This window comes from Malus domestica, chromosome 13 (genome assembly GCF_042453785.1).
Source record: "Malus domestica chromosome 13, GDT2T_hap1".
Lineage (NCBI taxonomy): Eukaryota > Viridiplantae > Streptophyta > Magnoliopsida > Rosales > Rosaceae > Malus > Malus domestica.
The window spans coordinates 12,921,359-12,942,142 of NC_091673.1; the positions used below are offsets into that span (position 1 = coordinate 12,921,359).

The following is a 20,784-nucleotide window of genomic DNA, read 5'->3' on the forward strand; positions in this document are numbered from 1 at the left end:
TACCTATAAATTACTTTACATAATTTCAAGACAAGAAAATAGAGAGAAATTTAAGAGCGTGGTGTCCCCTCCCTAGAAATGCGAGTAAAACAAAGCGATCGATCATCCCAACGCAGGCACACGTATGATTTGGCTCCATTACCATATCCACCGAGCTGAGTTTCCTTCCAAATCTTTCCAAGAAGCGTCACCGTGAAACGGTCAATACGCAAGCAATCACAATTACAATTAAAAACGGAAACTTTAACGAAAAATTTTTAGTATTGTTTATTTTAACAAAAAGTTCATATTTTTACACTAAAAAATCAATCATACCATTATTCATTTTACCCTTTATTTTGTACTTATCGTTAAAACCCAAAGTTTTCAAACCTTTTTAATTAGTTTTATTTTAAAACGCCACCAACGAACCCATCAAACTTCCCACCTTCCTATAAAAACCCATTAATACATAAAAGATCAGCTCCTTGAAATTCAGAACCAGAGAGAGAGAGAGAGAGAGAGAGAGAGAGAGAGAGGTAGTAGTTAGCAGACCAGAAAATGGGCAGCAGCGGAAAGGGCCGGACAGTTCTGGAAGTGGGAGCCGATGGCGTGGCTCTCATCACCATCATCAACCCACCTGTCAATTCCCTCTCAATCGATGGTACATTTCTTCCCTCCAAATTTAACCATCAATTTTTTTTTTATCTTTTGGGATTAAATTTGATGTCTTTTCTTTGATGGGATTTAAATTTTATGTTAAACTACTATATGTTTCAATTGTTATTGGGTAGCTGAAATTATTATCATTTGATCCATAATTTGATTCGAGTAAGTATACTGGCATTAAGAAAAACGTGTTCAAATTATACTAATTATTCTCCCTCTCTGTGTGTGTTTCAGTGTTATTCAGCTTGAAAGACAGTTATGAGGAGGCCTTGCGAAGAAATGATGTGAAGGCGATTGTTGTAACAGGCAAGTGGGGCAATTTGGTTATTGTTTTCCATGATCTGGGGCTGTTTGTAAATGAAATCGTGTTGTTGGTGCAGGTGCTAAAGGAAAATTTTCGGGGGGTTTCGATATTACTGCTTTTGGTGGACTCCAAGAGGGGCAGAAGCGTATGTTTAATATATTTTTGTTTTTTTCTTTTCATGTTTGTAATGTTTTGGGAGCAGCCTCTCCATAAATGGGGGTAAGGCTAGCCGACATTCACCTCTCCCAGACCCTGCGTAAAGCGGGAGCCTTGTGCACTGGGTACGACCTTTATGTTTGTAATGTTCTAGTAAATGGTATTGCATTACTACATGGTATTAAGTTGCTACCTCCCTTGTTATGTGTTGCAGAGGAGCCGAAGCCCGGTTTTATATCCGTGGAGGTTATCACTGACATTGTTGAAGGTGAATAACTGTTTTGTTTTGTGTTTTTTACTTATTATTTTTATCCCTTTTACAAGAAGGGCATTGCTTGAATTGACCTGTGGTGGGTTGCATGATTTTCCAGGTGCTAGGAAACCGTCAGTTGCCGCCATTGATGGCCTTGCACTGGGGGGAGGTTTGGAGGTGGCAATGGTATGTGTTGCAGTTGTTGTTGTTTTTTTTTTTTTTTTTTTTTTTTTTTTGGTTTTGTTTTGACTAAGGCTTTTATGCTGGATTTTTTGGATGAAAATTTGATGTTCTTGTGTCAGGCATGCCATGCCCGAATATCGACTCCTACTGCACAATTAGGGTTGCCCGAGCTGCAGCTTGGGCTCATTCCTGGATTTGGAGGTATGCCTACGATTTTTGAATTGATTAACATAATTCTATATTGAATATAGTGAAAGCTTTGATTAAAGATATGGTTAGTTATCAATAAACTGTGCTAAGGCCTTGTATCAAATACTACATTCATCTGGTTTGGGGGTTGAGGCCGTCCCCTGTCCTGTGAACTCATCTTACTGGCCATAAAAAGAGAAAAAACAGAAAAAGAATACAGTGGCGTGATCATATCAGAATGTATATGACATATTGGCTTTGTTGATATGAAATTCCTTGCATTTTTTAGATTGCAATCAGTAAACACATGATCCTGAATTTTCTCAGGAACACAACGGCTTCCACGTCTTGTTGGAATCTCAAAGGCACTTGAGATGATGCTGGTGTGTTGTGTGCTTGGTCATTTCTGAACATCTTAATATCTTGTATAGTCATGCTGACTTTATTAATACTGATTACATTCCCTCCCCCATTCCTTTTCTGTGCCCAATTAGACATCAAAACCAGTTAAAGGGGAAGAGGCTCATGATTTAGGCCTTGTCGATGCTATTGTTTCACCTGATCAGTTGGTAAGCACTGCACGTAGGTGGGCGTTGGATATCCTGGAGCGTAGAAGACCGTGGGTTGCTAGTCTTCACAAAACTGACAAGTTAGAGCCCCTTGGAGAAGCTAGGGAAATACTTAAATTTGCAAGAGCTCAAGTCCGGAAGCAGGCTCCCAATCTCAAACACCCATTGGTTTGTATTGATGTTGTTGAGGAGGGTATAGCTTCTGGTGGTCGGTCTGGACTTTGGAAGGTCCTTATCTATTTCAATATTCTCTTTCATTTTCCCAAACATATACACTTGCAATTGATGTTTCTGGCTATTTCAGGAGGCTGAATCATTTCAAGGACTTCTGCGGTCTGACACTTGCAAGAGCTTAGTCCACGTCTTCTTTGCTCAACGTGGAACATCAAAGGTTTGACACACAACTTTTGCTTATTCATCTCTAAAAAATAACTAACCTGCATTCTGTGATGGAATTGTAAACTGGATCATGAGCTTTAACTTATATCTCTACTGTTAATTTGAAAAAAAAAAAAAATCAAATTCAACTATTTTTTATTCCTATTGAAGCAGAATGATTGTGTGGATTTTTAAGTTTGGTCTATACATTGTTTTTTAGCTGTTTTTTTAGGGAGTTTGAGGAAGTTTTGAGCCATGCTTGTTGAATTGCTTTAACTTGGTAGAAAATTTATTCAAACACGCGTCTTTTAAAAATTGGAATTGCTCTTTGGAGTAACAATGTTAAATGAACAAACGTAGGATGGTATTATTATAAAATCGGTTACTAACTGGTATTCGGCCATAACATAAAACCACCTTTGCTTTGATGTAACTTTTGAGTATGCGACTCATCATCTCATAACTTTATATAGGTACCTGGGGTTACTGATCGTGGTTTGATGCCTAGACGAGTGACTAAAGTTGCTGTCATTGGTGGAGGGTTAATGGGATCTGGAATAGCTACTGCATTGATTCTTAGTGGTTATCCTGTGATCCTGAAAGAAGTAAATGATAAGTTCTTGCAGGCTGGGATTAGTAGAGTCAGAGGTGAGGCTAGAAGTCCTTTTAAAATTAAGGCTTCTAGTTTAGTATATTATTGATATTTGCTTCTAAAAGCTTTACCTTTCGTATATTTTCACACGTATTTAGTAGTAACAATGCTTCTAAAAGTTTTATTCTTGTAAAAACTACAATAAAATAATATATGCTTGTAATCTTTGTTCCTGTGTATAATACTACAATATCAGCTCTTTGTTAAGTATTTATGATGGCAATCTGCTATAAGTTGTCACTTTTCTGGTTCAGCCAATCTGCAGAGCCGCGTCAAGAAGGGGAAAATGACCCAAGAAAAGTTTGAGAAGACGACCTCTATTCTTAAGGGTGTCCTGGATTATGATAGCTTTAGAGATGTGGATATGGTCATAGAGGTAGTTCTTAAAGCATGTTCGATTTCATTCACCCTTATGTTATGTTGGTCGGTGGCGGAAAAGGTCTGACATTCTTCTTCTATGCTTGAAATAGGCCGTTATTGAGAAGGTTTCTCTAAAGCAGCAGATTTTTGCTGATCTTGAAAAATATTGCCCACAACACTGCATACTCGCAAGTAATACTTCCACAATCGACTTGAACCTCATTGGAGAGAAAACCAAGTGTCATGATCGGATTATTGGTGCCCATTTCTTTAGGTAATGCTATAAGCTGTATAATTGTCCTGGTTCTCTCTTTTTTCCTCAAATTGCTAACCAGTGAACTACTTTGCTCTCCACGCAGTCCGGCACATGTCATGCCGCTTCTGGAAATTGTTCGTACTAATCAGACATCTCCCCAAGTTATTGTTGATTTGCTAGAAGTTGGGAAAAGAATAAAGAAAACCCCAGTGGTTGTTGGGAATTGCACAGGATTTGCTGTGAACAGAATGTTCTTTCCTTATACGCAGGCTGCTCTCTTGCTTGTTGAACATGGTGCCGATGTTTATCAGATTGATAGGGTAATCACCAAATTCGGAATGCCTATGGGCCCATTCAGGTCAGTAATACTTTTATGGAAACTTATGATCTGGTGGTTCCTGTGCTTTGCCACCCTTAAAATTTCCTTTTTTTGTCATTGACCTGAGTTTGATATCCTATATATTCATTCAGATTGGCTGATCTGGTTGGGTTTGGCGTGGCAATTGCAACTGGCACACAATTTGTTGTGAACTTTCCTGAGCGGACATATAAATCATTGCTAATCCCTTTGATGCAGGAGGATGGGAGGGCAGGTAATACTTTGTTGTTATGCTTGTAGTTGGCTAGTGAACATTTATTAACCAACTTCTTACTTATATTCATATATCAGTAAGTATTTATCAATTTTTCGCCTAACAGAATAGATTCCTTACATTCTTATTGTTTTAGGTGAAACTACACGAAAGGGGTTCTATACTTATGATGACAGGCGCAAAGCTAGCCCAGATCCTCAGTTGAAAGGATATATTGAGAAGTCAAGGAGCATTTCGGGTGTTTCCATAGATTCTAAGGTCGCTCTCTCTCTCTCTCTCTCTCACTCGCTCGCACACACACACACCCCATCTCCCTCGTGCAATGGCTGACACTGTCTGAATTATAAGTAACGGTTCTGACTCAAGTTTGTGACAATCTGAACTCAGCTGCTGAAGTTATCAGAAAAGGACATTGTTGAGATGATATTTTTCCCTGTCGTAAATGAGGCATGCCGGGTGCTTGCTGAAGGCATTGCTGTGAAAGCTGCCGACCTTGACATTGCTGCAATTATGGGCATGGGTTTCCCACCATACAGGTTTGTATTTGTATAATTTGTTGGGAATACCTTCTTAAACGCCCTAAAATGTGTAATAACTTGTTTGGGCATTTCTGTTTAGGGGAGGTATCTTGTTCTGGGCTGATTTACTTGGATCCGAATATATATATTCACGATTGGAGGAATGGTCAAATACTTATGGTGAATTTTTCAAGCCTTGCGCCTATTTGGCTGAAAGAGCTTCAAACGGGGCTTCTCTGGTAAGAAATCTGAACTGTTATATGTTTATCATATAGTTCCATCGATGGTATATAAATTTACTTAGTGTTGCATCAAAAAGCTGTTTACTAAATCCATATTTTAGTTATTCCTGTGCTATAAGTTTTGTCTAAATCTTTTGGTTGAACTTCTCGCCGATTTCCTGGTTGAGTAAAGCAACAAAATCTGAACTTTATTAGAACTTGCAAGCCTCTTACGTTAACTTAAAACCAACAGGCTTATATTCCCGTACACTTCCTTTTTCCCCGTAAACATTCTTGATATTTTACTTCTTCTGCAAGCCCCTAACATGAACAGATTTGCACGAGTGAATGTCATCGTGATTCGCCAACCCAAGAACAATTTTGGATTGTCGGATTTTCTAGATTGGATTAGTGGTTGTGGCATATAATCTATCTGTTGCTGATTCTGCATGCCTCTAATAGTGCTTTCCACTGCTTCCTTGCAGAGTTCTCCGTTGAAGCAATCAAAATCTCGGTTATAAGAAAGTTTCCAGTTGCATTCGAATCCACGGTTACGATTTTCTTCAGTCCCAAGTATCAATTTCCCTTCCATGGTATGAAAGGATGTGTAACAAGTGAGCGTGGGGATAATAATCTTTGGAATAAGGGGTAGGCAGGATATAATTATTCACAGATGGTTTCAAATCGAGTTCACATTGGGTTTTCTTCCTGATAAGGGGAATTTGTTTTCTGTCGTATTCTTTCTAATTAATTTTAGTAGTAGAATTCTGTACTGGCGATAATGTGGTAGTTATCCCTTCTTTTTCCTCATGAGAGCGAGCCACTTGGCACGGGTACCGACGTACAGTGTCATGGTGGAGTGTTGTGCGAATCATGTCGTAAAGAGAGAAACTTATACGACATATTATTGGCACTGGGCGTCCCATTCATATTATTGGCATTGGACGTCATGATGAGATGTGGAACTCCTCATTCTTCATACTAGTTTTTGGTCCCACCATTCCAAATTTACAACTACATGGATCAATATGATCCGATCGTTTAAGACTTAATATCTTAGACAAACAGGTTACTAACTCCACCACACATGTCGGAAGGGAAGGGAGGCGAAAACTAAACCGTGATACGACGCTCATAGAAGTGACGTGATGGTGATTGATTCTGTATACCGGTTTTATCTCCCTCTCCCCATCCGTGATGAAGGATTTGAGATTAGGACGCATATGTGACGGGAGTGTTGTAGACACATGGTGTTATGATCTCTGATTAGCTTAATCACAATTAGGAATTAATTTAAGTGAGACTTTTATTAAGAGAATAATTAGTTTAGTGGGTTTACTGCCATCTGGCAAGTGATGTAAGGGGAATATATGTACACGCTTTTGGTGTGAGAGCAACAATGGTCATTTTGAATTAAAATATAATTTTACAAAAACAATCAGGAGCTCAGCTTCTCATTCTCTCTTCCTTCCTCTTCCTCCATTGTTGCCTATTACTTGTAGGTTGAGTAAGGATCCGAGATTAGGTCATAACATTGGTATCATCCATTTCGATATTGGTCTCCTTCTTGAATGCCACACTCCACCAACACTTCTCTCAAATCTGCCATGGATGCTCGTCTCACTGCCCTGGAATCCTCCATCGATGCTCGTTTCACCTCGTTGGCATTGACCATCGCTTCAGTGAAGGTGATGACCCGCTCGCCTGGATCTATAAGCTGGAGCAATATTTCACTTATTATTCTGTCCCTAAACACCAACGAGTTGTCACAACTTCCTTTTACCTGGACAATAAAGCTTTTCATTGGTTTCATTGGATGAATTACCTCCATGCTACATAGACCTGGAGTGATTTCACCAAGGCTCTTTGCCAAGATTTTGGCCCCTCTAAGTTTGAAGGTTGCACTGAGTCATTATTCAAACTCTGCCAAACAGGTACCCTGAAGGATTACATCCTTGAATTTCGTAAGCTTGCTACTCGTACCTCTGATGTTGGTCCTATGCTATTGAAGAGTTGTTTCTTGAGTGGGTTGAAGAGTTGTTTCTTGAGTGGGTTGAAGAAGGAAATCAAGCATGAGGTTAAGTTGTTTAGACCTATTTCTGTGCATGAGGCGATTGCTTTAGCTGTGCAGGTTGATCATAAATTTAGTGATAATAGAAACATTAACTCTTTGGTAGCACTAGCTTCAAAACCTTTAGTCCCTCCAATGACCATTGTTTTCCCAAATAGACCCAAATTAAGGACTCACCGTTATAAAAAAAACAACTAACCCTAGATGAAATCCAACGCAAGAATGAACGGAGGGAGTGTTGGTTTTGTGAAGATAAGTGGGTTATAGGTCATAAGTGTCCCCATAAACAATTGTTAATGCTTCATGTGCTAGACTTAGATGGTCCTAAAGTTCTTGAGGAAAATAAGGGGGATAAGGATAAATTACCTCTGGAGTTGCAACACATGGAGCTGAGTGAATGTGCTTATTTTGGGACAAATGGCAAACAACCAATCCAAACAATGAAGATTGAGGGTTTTGTGAAAAATCAACTTGTGAGAATTTTGTTAGACTTTGGAAGTACTCATAACTTCATAAAATCTAGGCTACTCAAGAAGTGGGGTTGGTCAGTCAACATCACTGAGGTTTTTGTAGTGATTGTAGTTAATTGGGGCAAACTTAAAGGGCAAGGTAATTGCAAAACTATGCCACTAAAGATTCGGGGTTATGAGTGACCAACCCCACTACTCAAGAAGTGGGGTTGGTCAGTCAACATCACTGAGGTTTTTGTCGTGATTGTAGTTAATTGGGGCAAACTTAAAGGGCAAGGTAATTGCAAAACTATGCCACTAAAGATTGGGGGTTATGAGTGCACCATTGATATGTTTCCCATTTCATTGGGAGGATGTGACTTGGTCTTGGGAGTACAGTGGTTCTCCACTATTAGTTCGGTTATGTGGGACTTCCAATTGATGACTATGGAGTTCTCAAAAGGGGGGGATAACACACAAGTTGGTTCATAACACTATTAAGCTACCATTAGTACAAGAAATGTCATTTCAGCAACTAGACAAAAGTTATGCAACTTTAATCTCGGCATGCTTCTTTACTCGATGAACAAGGAGAAATTGGAGGCCTCCAATCCCACTCTACAGCAGTTGACAAAGTTATAAGAGGTATTGAAAGACTTTGAGGAGGTCTTTGTGATTCCCTTTAAGCTACCCCATTCGAGAAGTCATGACCACCATATTTCATTGGTGCCAAGAGCACAACCACCCAATATAAGGTTATTCCATTATAGACCTTTGCTGAAGACAGAAATTGAGAAGGCTGTCCATGAGCTATTGGAGGTTAGTTTTATCAGACCAAGCCACAATTCGTTTTCCTTTCCAGTGCTCTTGGTTAGGAAGAAAGAATGAACTTGGAGAATGTGCATGGATTATAGAGAACTAAATACTCTAACTATCGAAGAAAGATACCTTATACCACTCATTGATGACCTATTGGATGAGCTTTTTAGTGCTTGTTTCTTTTCCAAGTTAGATCTCAGGTCTGGTTATCACCAAATTCGGATACACCCAAATGATATTGCTAAAACTTCATTTCGAACCTACGATGGCCATTATGAGTTTTTGGTGATGCCATTTGGCCTCACCAATGTTCCGGCCACATTTCAAAGCCTAATGAATAACATCTTCAAGGCCTATTTTAGCAAATTTGTCTTGGTGTTTTTCAATGACATTCTTATCTATAGTAAGACCTGGGAAGACCATGTATGCCATTTGAGAAAGGCTTTTGAAATATTGCAGTAGAACCAACTATTTGTGAAGAAATCTAAATATGCCTTGGGGCAAAGTTCTGTGGAATACTTCGAACACAATGTCTCAAAGGAGGGTGTTGCAGCTGATCCATCTAAGATATAAGCAATCCTAGATTGGCCCATCCCTGCAAATGTAAAACAGTTGAGAGGGTCTTAGTACTCATTGGATATTATAGAAAGTTTGTTCCAAACTATGGTAGCATTTGTCAGCCCCTTTACTAATTGACCAAGAATGACATCTTTGGGTGGAGTTTAGTAGCTACTAAGGTCTTTCAAACTCTGAAGAAAATCATGGCATCACCACAAGTACTAGCACTACCAGATTTTTTTAGCACCATTTGAACTGGAATGTGATGCAGCTGGGATAGGTATTAGTTCAGTTTTGCAACAGAACGGGAAACCCATAGCATTTGCTAGTCAACCTTTAGGACCTAGGAACCAAGCTTTATCCACTTATGAAAGGGAGTTAATTGCTATTGTGTTTGCTGTGAAGAAATGGCAAACTTATTTGCAGGGAGGACACTTTATCATCAAAACTGATCACCACAGTTTAAAATACTTCCTCAACCACAGAGCCAATACCTATTTTCAGCAAAAATGGATCTCCAAATTAATGGGGTATGACTATGAGATACAATATAAGCATGGGAGGGATAATATTGTTGCTGATGTTCTTTCCAGGGAATTTGAACCTCATAATCATATAGAAGGGACTTGTAATTAAGTAGAGATGACTAAGTGCTTAGCAGTTACATACCCTTACTTTGGTTGGTTGGATAAACTAAGAAAGGAAGTGGAGCAAGATAAATGGATTACACAGAAGATTAAAGAGGTGCAGGAGACAGCTTCTTCTAGTACACCAGTTCCTGGTTCCAATGCATCTAAGTTCAGTATTGACAATGAATTCCTGAAGTATAAAGCTCGAATTGTCATCAGGCCTACATCCCATTGGAGATTTAAAATCATGGAAGAACACCATTCTACTCTTGCAGCAGGTCACAAAGAATTCTCAAGACCTATTAGAGGATCAAGAAAGGGTTTTATTGGCCTGGAATGAAAGGTGATGTAAAACAGTTTATGAATGAATGCCAAGTTTGTTAGTTGCAGAAATATGAAACCATGGCACTTCCAAGACTGTTCTAGCTCTTCCCTTTCCTCAAATGGTGTGGTCTAAAATCAGTATGGATTTTAGTGATGGATTGCCCAATTGTAAAGGAAAATATGTGACCTTTATGGTAGTGGTTCACCAAGTATGCACACTTCATTGCATTGTCCCATCCTTACACTGCTGCTTCTGTGGCTCAAACATTTGTGGACCATAAACTGCATGGCATGCCTACCAACATTGTGAGTGATAGAGATCCTATATTTCTCAACAACTTATGGAGATAATTTTTCAAATTGCAGGGTTCCACTTTGAGTATGAGCTTTGGCTATCACCCACAGTCAGATGAGCAAACTGATGTGCTAAATAGATGCCTAAAGACTTATTTGAGATGTTTTGCTGGAACACAACCTAAGGGATGGGTTTAATGGTTGGCTTGAGCAGAGTGGAATTGCAACACCTTCTGTCATACCTTCACTAAGTTCACACCTTTTGAATTAGTTTATGGATTCCTTCCTCCTCATGTTGCTTCTTATAAATTGGGATCAGCTAAATTGGATGATGTGGAGCAAAACCTGTTAGAAAGGGATAAAATGTTGTCCATTCTCAAATCCAATTTAGTCCTAGCTCAAAACAGGATGAAGGTTCAAGTAGACAAACATAAAACTGAAATGGAGTTTGCAATGGGTGATCTGGTGTATCTCAAATTAGTCCCTTATCAGCTGCAGTCACTCAATACACATTCTCATCACAACCTGCTTCCAAGGTTCTATAGACCTTTTGAGGTGCTGCAAAGAGTGGGAAAAGTAGCATACAAGCTCAAACTGTCGACCACCACAAAAATGCATCTTGTATTTATGTGAGTTACTTGAAGAAACACCTCGGGCCACAAGTGATACCTACTCAATTCTTCCGGAGGTGAGAGATGATGGTGTGCTAATAGAAAACCTTATATATGTGCTGAGTCGAAGGGTCTACACGAAATGAAATGTTGCTGGAGTTCAAGTGTTAGTTTATCGGGAAAGTTGTACCCCAAAAGAAGCTACTTGGGAGGACTATGACACTTTTGTAACTAGATTTCCTAATTTTAAATTTTGAAAAACCTAGTGGATAAGGTTTTGCTTGAGGAAGGGGTAATGTTATGATTTGTTATTAGCTTAATCACAATCAGGAATTAGTTAGTTTAAGTGAGACTTTTATTAAGAGAATAATTAGTTAAGTGGGTTTACTGCCATCTGGCAAGTGATGTAAAAGGAATATATGTACACGCCTTTGGTGTGAGAACAACAACGGTCATTTTGAATTAAAATATCATTTTACAAAACAATCAGAAGCTCAACTCCTCCTACTCTCTTCATTCATCTTCCTCCATTGTTGCCCATTACTTGCAGCTTGAGTAAGGATTTGAGATTAGATCAAAACACATGGGTCACATCAATCCAAATTACATAAGCTTTTCAAGCAAGCACCCCGTAATACGATACCAATTTGAAGTTTGAAATTGTGGACATGCACGCTTAGCCCATTTATCTTTAAAAAAAAAAGAAGAAGTTACTTTTAGAGTTTTACTTTAGACCACTACTTGATGGGGTTTAAGTAAAGAAATGAGGATCTTGAGAATTCTTTAATCGTGTTCATTTATTGTACGTTGTGCAGTAAAAAATCATTTAAATTTTTTTATTTAAAATTAAACACAAATAATACCTGACGAAAACTGACTGTATGATTTACGATGAACGGACACGATTAAAGGATCCCCTGGATCCTCACAAAGAGGATCTAGAGAAGATCCTCATTCCAAGTAAAGTACTCAAACACTACAAAATTATTGCTAAAACAGTTCAAAACATTACAAAGAATTAAATAAAAGTCTTATTTGAAAATATTCTCAAATGTATGTACGAGCATCTTTAATGGACTCCCTTAATGAGTTCCCTAGCTAAATTTTAGAAACGATTTGAAAAAAATTATCTCCACATACTTCTTATCTATCTCCTAAGATAGGATTTCTCTACAGAGCCCAAAGAAAAGCATTATTAGTCATTAGTGATGTGTTTGGGTTAATATTTAGCAGTTAGGTTTACAAGTGACAAGGCCCAGGGATGCCAGATTGAATGAAGACTTGCCCAAGGCCTAGTCGACCAACGGGGAACAAATTAGTGCCTCCTTAATTAAAACATAGGACATGTGCCTATGATTGAAATGACAGATGACAGAGCCCAACCCACTATCAGCCAAAAAGCACTTTCTAGTGGCAATACAAGTAAATAACTAATGACTCACTACCCTCCAAGAGCTTTCAGACATGAACAAAGCCCAGACAGTCGGGCTAAGTTGCCTATAAAAGGGGATGCAAGCATCATAGACAAGGACACTCAACCAATCATACAAAAGACATACAAACTATGCTCTCAAGCTAGTTCGTACCCCGAAAAGCTGAAACTTGTCCAGATTTAGTCATTTTAGCCCTAGTTCCTTAGAAAAGCTATCCTTTTGTCTACTGTAAAAGCTCTGCTATCTTTCCTTAGTATTGTAGTATCGATTCCCTTGTGTAGAACCTAGTTATCTACCACCTCTTTTAGCATACAAACCTCTGTAAACACAAAGAGAATTTGATGCAAAACGTTTAACCTTGTCCGACAAGGTGAAATCTTGCCCGAGCCTCTTTGTATGTACTTGTATTTAGTAGATCTGTCATTTTACATGCTTTTCATTATATATTCAAGTTGTTTGTACCATACTTGACCAATCCCGAAACTACCGAGCACCGGCCAACGCTATACTGTCAAGGACCCAGAAGAGTTCCCCTCCGACCAGGAGGCCAATCACTACTCGACACGTGTCAAGATTAGAAGCCAATCAGAGCGCAGCACGTGTCAACATCAAGAACCAATCATAACATGACACATGTCAATGTGACAAAGCTACAAGTTTTTCTATAAATAGGGGTCATTCCCCCACAATATTGCCTAATGCCATTTTGTGTGAAATCATTCACAAGAACTCACTAAATTGAGAGCTTGACCCTTTGTACTTGTGTAAGCCCTTCACTACTAATAAGAACTCCTCTACTCCGTGGACGTAGCCAATCTGGGTGAACCACGTACATCCTGTGTTTGCTTCTCTGTCTCTATTCATTTACGTACTTATCCTCACTAGTGACCGAAGCAACCAAGCGAAGGTCATAAAACCTGACACTTTCTGTTGTACCAAAGTCTTCGCTGATTTTGTGCATCAACATTTGGCGCCGTCTGTGGGAAACGACACTTATTCCTACTCTCTTCAGCTGTGTCAAGCTGGTTTCTATCATTCGTACACTTTCTTTTGACCAGGCATCCCTCTCCAACATGGGAAGCGAAGGAAGCCACAGCACACAGAATGACACCCCCCTTGCACATAGTGCGAAACAACGAAAGAAGGAAGGAAAACGAGTTCTTCTTCAAGCTAAAGTCGATGAGTTGGAAGCTCAGAACAACAAGATAGCAATGAGGAATGAGGTCCTCCAGGAGCAATATGAGAAGCTCTTCGAGACACTCCACGAAGCTAGGCAAGCTCAGACACGCGAGCTTGTTGCCCCCGTGGAAGTCAACCATCAACTGGGTGCCCTCCAACATGGAGGGTCACATGCATTCGACATAGATATCCCTGATAGGGAACAGATTACCCCTCGACTTGATAATCAACAGGAGGCTTCTCTTAACCCAGTTGCTTCGACCCGAACCATGAGAAGTGGAGGGAGACACCTCTTTGCTGAAGGGGCAGAAGGATCGAAAGCCGTCTTTCGCGATTGTCGGGATTTCCTGAAGCAACGTCGAGAGAATTCCATCCATATAAGCTCAAAGATTAATGACCCAAGGATTTCTGAGAGACTCGGTCCCCTGCCACGGCCCAAGCCGGCCACCAATTTGGGGAATGGGCAACAGGTCCTAGAGAGACATGAGGGTACAGGGGACTCAGAGGTGTTCCGACAGACATACCCTGGAAGCCAGTACAGCGAGTCCAGGGAAAAATCACATGCCCTTAATCAAACCTTCCTAATTCCAAGAGGAGATGGAGATTTACGAAAGAAAGCTCCAGTGACACATAACTCCACTCAGGACCCCCTTGTCCTACAACTTCTTGAGGAAGTAAACAAGTTGAAGGCTGAACGTCAGGCTGAAATACCTGACTGGAACCAACCCAGGCCTGGCCCTCTTACAAGGAGGATCCTCAACACCCCCCTTCAAGCAAAGACAAAGCAGAAGCTTGGCTTGCAACTTTATACTGGGAAAGAGGACCCGATTGAGCACCTTAACCTCTTTGAGTCCACCATGGCATACCGGATGCACACCGACGAAGAGCGATGTCTTCTCTTCCCCTCCACCCTCTCTGGCGGAGCTCTAAATTGGTATTGTCGTCTTACACCTGAGACGGTAGACTCATTTGAGGAATTGAGGAAACTATTTGTTTCCCAACACATTTTCCAAACCGATCGCTTGCACTCTGCAGATGACTTGTACACTATCCGCCAGAAGCCAGACGAGTCATTACGTATGTATGCTGGCCGCTTCAGCCATGAATACTCCCGGTGTGCCGAGGCAGACGACAAGACTGCCTTCAAAGCCTTCACGGCAGGCCTACGTGATTGTTTCTTTAAATACATGATCAATGCCAATACTTGGAAGACTTACTCTGAGGTGATGGCGCAGGCTTATAACCATGCCTCCGCCGAGGCAAAGACATATCAGGAGAAACCCCCTACAACCATCCTTTATCAACAAGTGGGAGGTGGAAGCCAGACTCACCTAAATGAGAAGACCTCGACTTCCCAAACAGCAGTGGCACCTCCCCATGCCTTGCATAATGCTTCACCGAATCAACAGACATATCAATTTCAAGGCAAGAGGAAGGATTTCCATCCTCACCACTCTCCTTTCAGTAAAAAGAGTAAGGGACACTATCCCGATAACCAAGGGTATCGCCACAATAACGCTCGCCCCCAGGCAGTCAATGCAGTGGGTCAAACCCGCGTCAAGATACCCCCTACCCCAAGGTATGAGACATACACGCCCTTGAATGCCACATGCGCGGCCATTTACCCCAGCATAGCTCACCTGATACCAAAGCCAAAGCCGAGGCACCCAGATTACACGCCCCCGAATAACGCGGGCACGTTTTGTTGCTACCATGAGCATAACGGCCATGATAGCGAGAAATGTATCATCCTCCGTGATCGTATTGAAGCTTTGGCACGAGAAGGAAAAATTGATCAATTCCTTCTTCACCCTCAAAGGGATAACCGTAACCAACGCCAGGTGAATGTCATATATTCCATAAGCGGCGGCACACCCATATCTGAATCTTCCAATAGGGCCATGAAAAACAGTGAACGAAGTCTGAGGCCTGGTCACCAAGTGTTTCACGTGGAAGACATCAGGGGAGGGAAGTATCAAAAACCTAACTGGGATCCGATATGTTTCTACCCTGAGGAAGAAAGAGGCATCATCTACCCTCATAACGACCCATTGATCGTGGAGGCTCACATAGCCAACTTTGATGTTCGACGAATCCTCGTAGACACAGGGGCTTCGGTCAATATCATGTTTGCCGAAGCTTTCAGAGCACTCAGTGTAGCTAAACACTTGCTCGATCGCTCGATTTCTCCTCTGATAAGCTTCTCCGGTGATATCGTGCAACCCTTAGGGAGCATACATTTACCCTTTACTATTGGTACAGGCCCTTACACGGCTACCATTACCACTAACTTCCTAGTGGTTGACTGCCCAACGGCATACAATGTCATCTTTGGGCGCACAGGCATCAATGATCTCAAGGCTATGGTATCCACGCATATGCTGTTGATGAAATTTCCAACCCCCCATGGCAACGGCTACATCAGAGGAGATCAGCTTAGTGCACGATCATGTTACAACACTTCAGTTAAGCAACAACACTTGCCCGGACCCAAGGAAACCATGTCTGTACATGACCAAGTCACAAAGACCAGCCTAGATGAAGCGACCTTGGATCTTCCTGATAGCAACAATCAACCCGATGATCCTCGAGATGACTCTTTCACCCGGCAAGCCCAACCTGCTGAAGAGTTGGAGAAGGTACCTATCTCAAGAGATCATCCAGACCGCATGGTGAATATTGGCACCACATTGTCACCACCCCTTCGGTTAGCATTGATATCTTTTTTGAAAGAGAACACTGAAGTCTTCGCCTGGTCATACGAGGACATGCCAGGCATCTCTCCCGATGTCATCTGTCATCGTTTGAGTATTGACCCCAAGATCAAGCCGGTGAGACAGAAGCGAAGATCTTATGACGCTGAACGATACGAGGCAATGAAAGCAGAAGTTGAAAAACTCAAAGGCATAGGCTTTGTCCGCGAAGTCAATTACCCGACATGGGTAGCAAATGTGGTCCTTGTTAGGAAAAATCCGACCAAAGAAAGTCTTTCGCTTCAAAAGGTCTTGTGGAGGATGTGTGTTGACTACACCGACCTAAACAAAGGGTGTCCGAAAGATAGTTTCCCTCTTCCTCTTATTGACAGGCTTATAGACTCTACGGCAGGGTGTGAGCTCTTGAGCTTTATGGACGCTTATTCAGGATACAACCAAATCCTCATGAACCCCTCAGACCAAGAACACACGGCCTTCACTACTGACAGGGGACTATATTGCTATAAAGTCGTGCCTTTCGGCCTAAAGAATGCAGGAGCAACTTATCAGAGACTGGTCAATTCAATGTTCGCCGAACAAATTGGGAAGAACATGGAAGTTTACGTTGATGATATGCTAGTCAAAAGCAAACATGCTGACCAACACATCACCGACCTATCTGAAACTTTCACCATTCTAAAGAGGTATCGAATGAGGTTGAACCCCAACAAATGTGCCTTCGGCGTGGGCTCTGGCAAATTCTTAGGCTTCATGATTAGCCAACGAGGCATTGAAGCTAACCCTGAAAAGATCAAAACAATCCTCGACATGAAAGAGCCAATAACTTCAAAAGACATCCAAAGCCTTACTGGCAAGGTGGCAGCCTTAACCAGATTCATCTCTAAGGCCACAGACAGATGTGCTCCTTTCTTCAAAGCACTCAAGGGAAATAAGAAGTACATTACATGGACGGAGGAATGTGCCAAGGCATTCAGGAACCTCAAAGAGTACATGAGTAAAGCCCCTCTGCTCTCCAAACCAGAAGTTGGTGACACTCTCATCATCTATCTATCGGTTTCGGCTTCAGCAGTCAGTTCTGTTCTTATTCGAATGGACAGTGGTGTCGAACGGCCCGTCTACTACGCTAGCAAGGCCCTACAAGATGCGGAGACACGATACTCCAACATTGAGAAATTAGCTCTAGCATTGGTCATGTCTGCTCGGAAACTTCGCCCTTATTTCCAAGCACACGCCATCATCGTGCTTACCAATCACCCTCTTCGACAGATACTCCAGAGTCCTGACACGTCTGGACGAATGATCAAATGGGCGATAGCATTGGGTGAGTTTGACATCTCCTACCAACCAAAACCAGCCGAAAAAGGCCAAGCAGTAGCAGATTTCATCGCCGACTTCACATATCCTGTTGACATTGCTTCTACACCTGAAGCAGTAGCTTCATTACCATCGGAAGCTCAGAAAGTAGAATCAACGACCTCAGCATGGAGTCTGTATGTTGATGGCTCATCCAACCAACAGGGCTGTGGAGCGGGACTAGTTTTGACTACGCCCGACAAAGTAGCAATGGAGTATGCTCTTCGTTTCAAATTCAAGGCATCAAACAATGAGGCCGAGTATGAAGCCCTTCTAGCAGGATTACGTTTGGCCAAACACCTCGGGGTTAAACAAATTAATATTTTCAGTGACTCCCAATTAGTGGTCAACCAGGTTACCAACAACTTTGATGCTAAGGACAGCTCCATGGCAGCATATCTTGCGCAAACACAACTTTTGCTCAAGCACTTCCACTACCAGATCACCCAAGTTCCTCGAGCGGCAAACAGTCATGCAGACGCCCTGGCTCGCCTCGCCTCAGCTGTGGAAGACAAGATTGGAAGAAAAATTCATGTCGAACTGTTGGCAACACCAAGCACCATGGCCGCAGAAGTATGCAACTTACAACAGGGGGATAGTTGGATCACCCCGATCTATAATTTCCTTGCTCATGGCACCCTCCCAAATGATAAAGTCCAGGCTAAGCAAATTCGATACAAGTCTACCCGCTACCTGATCATCAATGATCAACTCTATAAGCGAGGTTTTAGCCTGCCATACTTAAGGTGTCTTACGCCTGCCGAGGCGGAAATCGTCCTTCGGGAAATACATGAGGGAGTCTGTGGAGATCATGCTGGATCTCGGTCCCTAGCACACAAGACTTTTCGCCAAGGATATTACTGGCCAACACTCCACCAGGATGCCATCAAAGTATCCCGCTCATGTGACAAATGTCAACGATATGCAACTATTCCTCATTCCCCTCCAGAGCCTCTTACTCCTATGATCAGCCCTTGGCCCTTCGCCCAGTGGGGACTTGATTTGATCGGCCCAATGCCGGCAGGGAAGGGCAAAGTCTGTTACGCAGTTGTTGCAGTGGACTACTTCACAAAGTGGGCCGAAGTAGAACCCTTGGCAACCATTACTGAGGCAAAGATAGAAGACTTCGTGTGGAAGAACATCCTTTGTAGATTCGGCATTCCCAATGCGATAGTCACTGACAATGGGCGACAGTTTGACAACAAGAAGTTCAGGTTGTTCTGCTCTAAGTTCAACATCAACTTATGCTTTGCCTCTCCAGCTCATCCCCAGTCCAATGGACAAGTTGAGGCCATCAACAAAATAATCAAGCGCACTTTGAAAACCAGCTTGGACAAAGCTAAAGGTTGTTGGCCAGAATTTGTACCCCAAGTTCTTTGGTCATATCGCACTTCATATCGGACTTCAACAGGAGAAACTCCATTCTCACTTGCCTTTGGCACAGAGGCGGTTGTCCCTGTTGAGCTCGAGCAAGCAACATTCCGAGTCCAGAACTACATTCAAAGTGAAAATGACAAACAACTCACCCTCAACTTGGATTTAGTCGAGGAACACAGAAACCAAGCTCACTTGAGGAATGTCGCCTACAAGCAGCGCATCTCCAACTATTATGACTCTAGGGTCAAGCCTCGTTCTTTCAAAATAGGAGACTGGGTCTTAAAGAAAAGATTACTCTGCGACAGAGTCCCGAGTGAAGGCACACTTAGTCCAAACTGGGATGGACCGTATGAAGTCATTGGCATCAGTCGCCCTAGCTCTTACACACTTAGAAGCTCCGATGGCAAGACCCTTGGCCATCCATGGAACGCTGATCACTTGAAGTACTACTACAAATAGACTCACGATGTACAAGTGTTGAGCTATAGCCGTTCGGCATCCTATGTAATGAAGGCCATTTGGCAATGAATTCAATAAAGAGGTAATTTAGCCAACTCAGCCCTCACTCTTTTACATTCCTAGCAATGGAACACTCAAGTGTTGAAACCTCAAAGCAGATATATCCAACACGAAACAAAATCTAAGTATGTGTCGACAAGACTATACAAAGAAAGGAACAACCAAACAAGGGCTTATATCCAAACAATATATCTATTCATACATAGCCAAACATGCATTAATAATAGTGCAAACACTCATAAACACCTAAAATCCAAAACTCTCAAGCTTATAACATGGGCACATGTTATACACACATCAGACTACTACATCCATAATACATGCAGATAGTAAAGACACTGCTATTCATTCTCATCTGAAGCCGAACCCCTGGCAGTATCACTCCGCGTCCTACCATCATCCTCTGCATCCCCAAGACCCTCTTCACCATGCTGAGTCTGTGCATCAGCACTACCTTCATTATCAGACTCATCTTCGCTGCTAGGATCAACAGCAAGGACAAATGTCTCGCCCTTTCGATGATGCTCATCTATATCTTCGTGGTATTTTCGAAGAATGCTCCCATCATCATAACGATCAAGGACGGCCATCCATTTCCTTTTTTCAAAGCGAGCTTCTTGAGCACAGTGGGGTTTAATAGCAAGATGAAAGGTCGAAGAACTTAAGTATTCTTGCACAGCAGCCTCCCTTTCAGTTGGAATGCTCTTCTCCAGTTCAGAAATCTCAACTAAGGCACCATCCAATTCTCCCCTAACCTTGGATACCTCCAAGGTAGCCACCTCCAACTGTTTTTTAGTTGCCTCAAACAATTTCTTAAGCCTTAGGTTCTCACCATTTCGCCTTTTCAAGCTCTCCATGGTTTCGTCCTTCAGTTGGAGAGCCTGAGTCAAAAGTCCCTTATTCCTTCGGGCCTCGTCCACAAGCTGCTTATTCTCCTTCAGTTTTGCCTTGTACCGCTCAACCTCTTGCAGTTTGTCGTGATACTCGGCCATGACCTGCATGGCAAGACGATCATCACTACCTAAATAATGATAATAAAGAGGAAAAAGTAAGGAAATGACAAAGTAACACTCACATATGAAGACAGCTTCAACATCCGGTCGCAATCCGATTCATCCTTAGCTAAGGGCTCTCCGAGCTCATCGAAGGCGAATCGACGCCCTGCCAAGCAATT

At 41.8% G+C, this 20,784-nt stretch overlaps 1 protein-coding gene across 1 annotated transcript; it reads left to right on the forward strand.

The window, feature by feature from the left end:
* The first annotated feature begins 409 nt into the window (after positions 1-409).
* Positions 410-6,052, forward strand: LOC103452890 (glyoxysomal fatty acid beta-oxidation multifunctional protein MFP-a). The gene is made up of 18 exons (XM_008392418.4): positions 410-643; positions 883-954; positions 1,029-1,097; positions 1,323-1,376; positions 1,480-1,547; positions 1,664-1,745; positions 2,061-2,116; positions 2,228-2,530; positions 2,607-2,693; positions 3,154-3,328; positions 3,587-3,708; positions 3,803-3,966; positions 4,052-4,306; positions 4,420-4,541; positions 4,678-4,799; positions 4,929-5,077; positions 5,160-5,298; positions 5,766-6,052. Exons 1-18 carry the CDS (start codon positions 541-543, stop codon positions 5,799-5,801), a joined length of 2,178 nt encoding a protein of 725 aa, XP_008390640.2. The 5' UTR covers positions 410-540; the 3' UTR covers positions 5,802-6,052.
* The last annotated feature ends 14,732 nt before the right edge of the window (positions 6,053-20,784 follow it).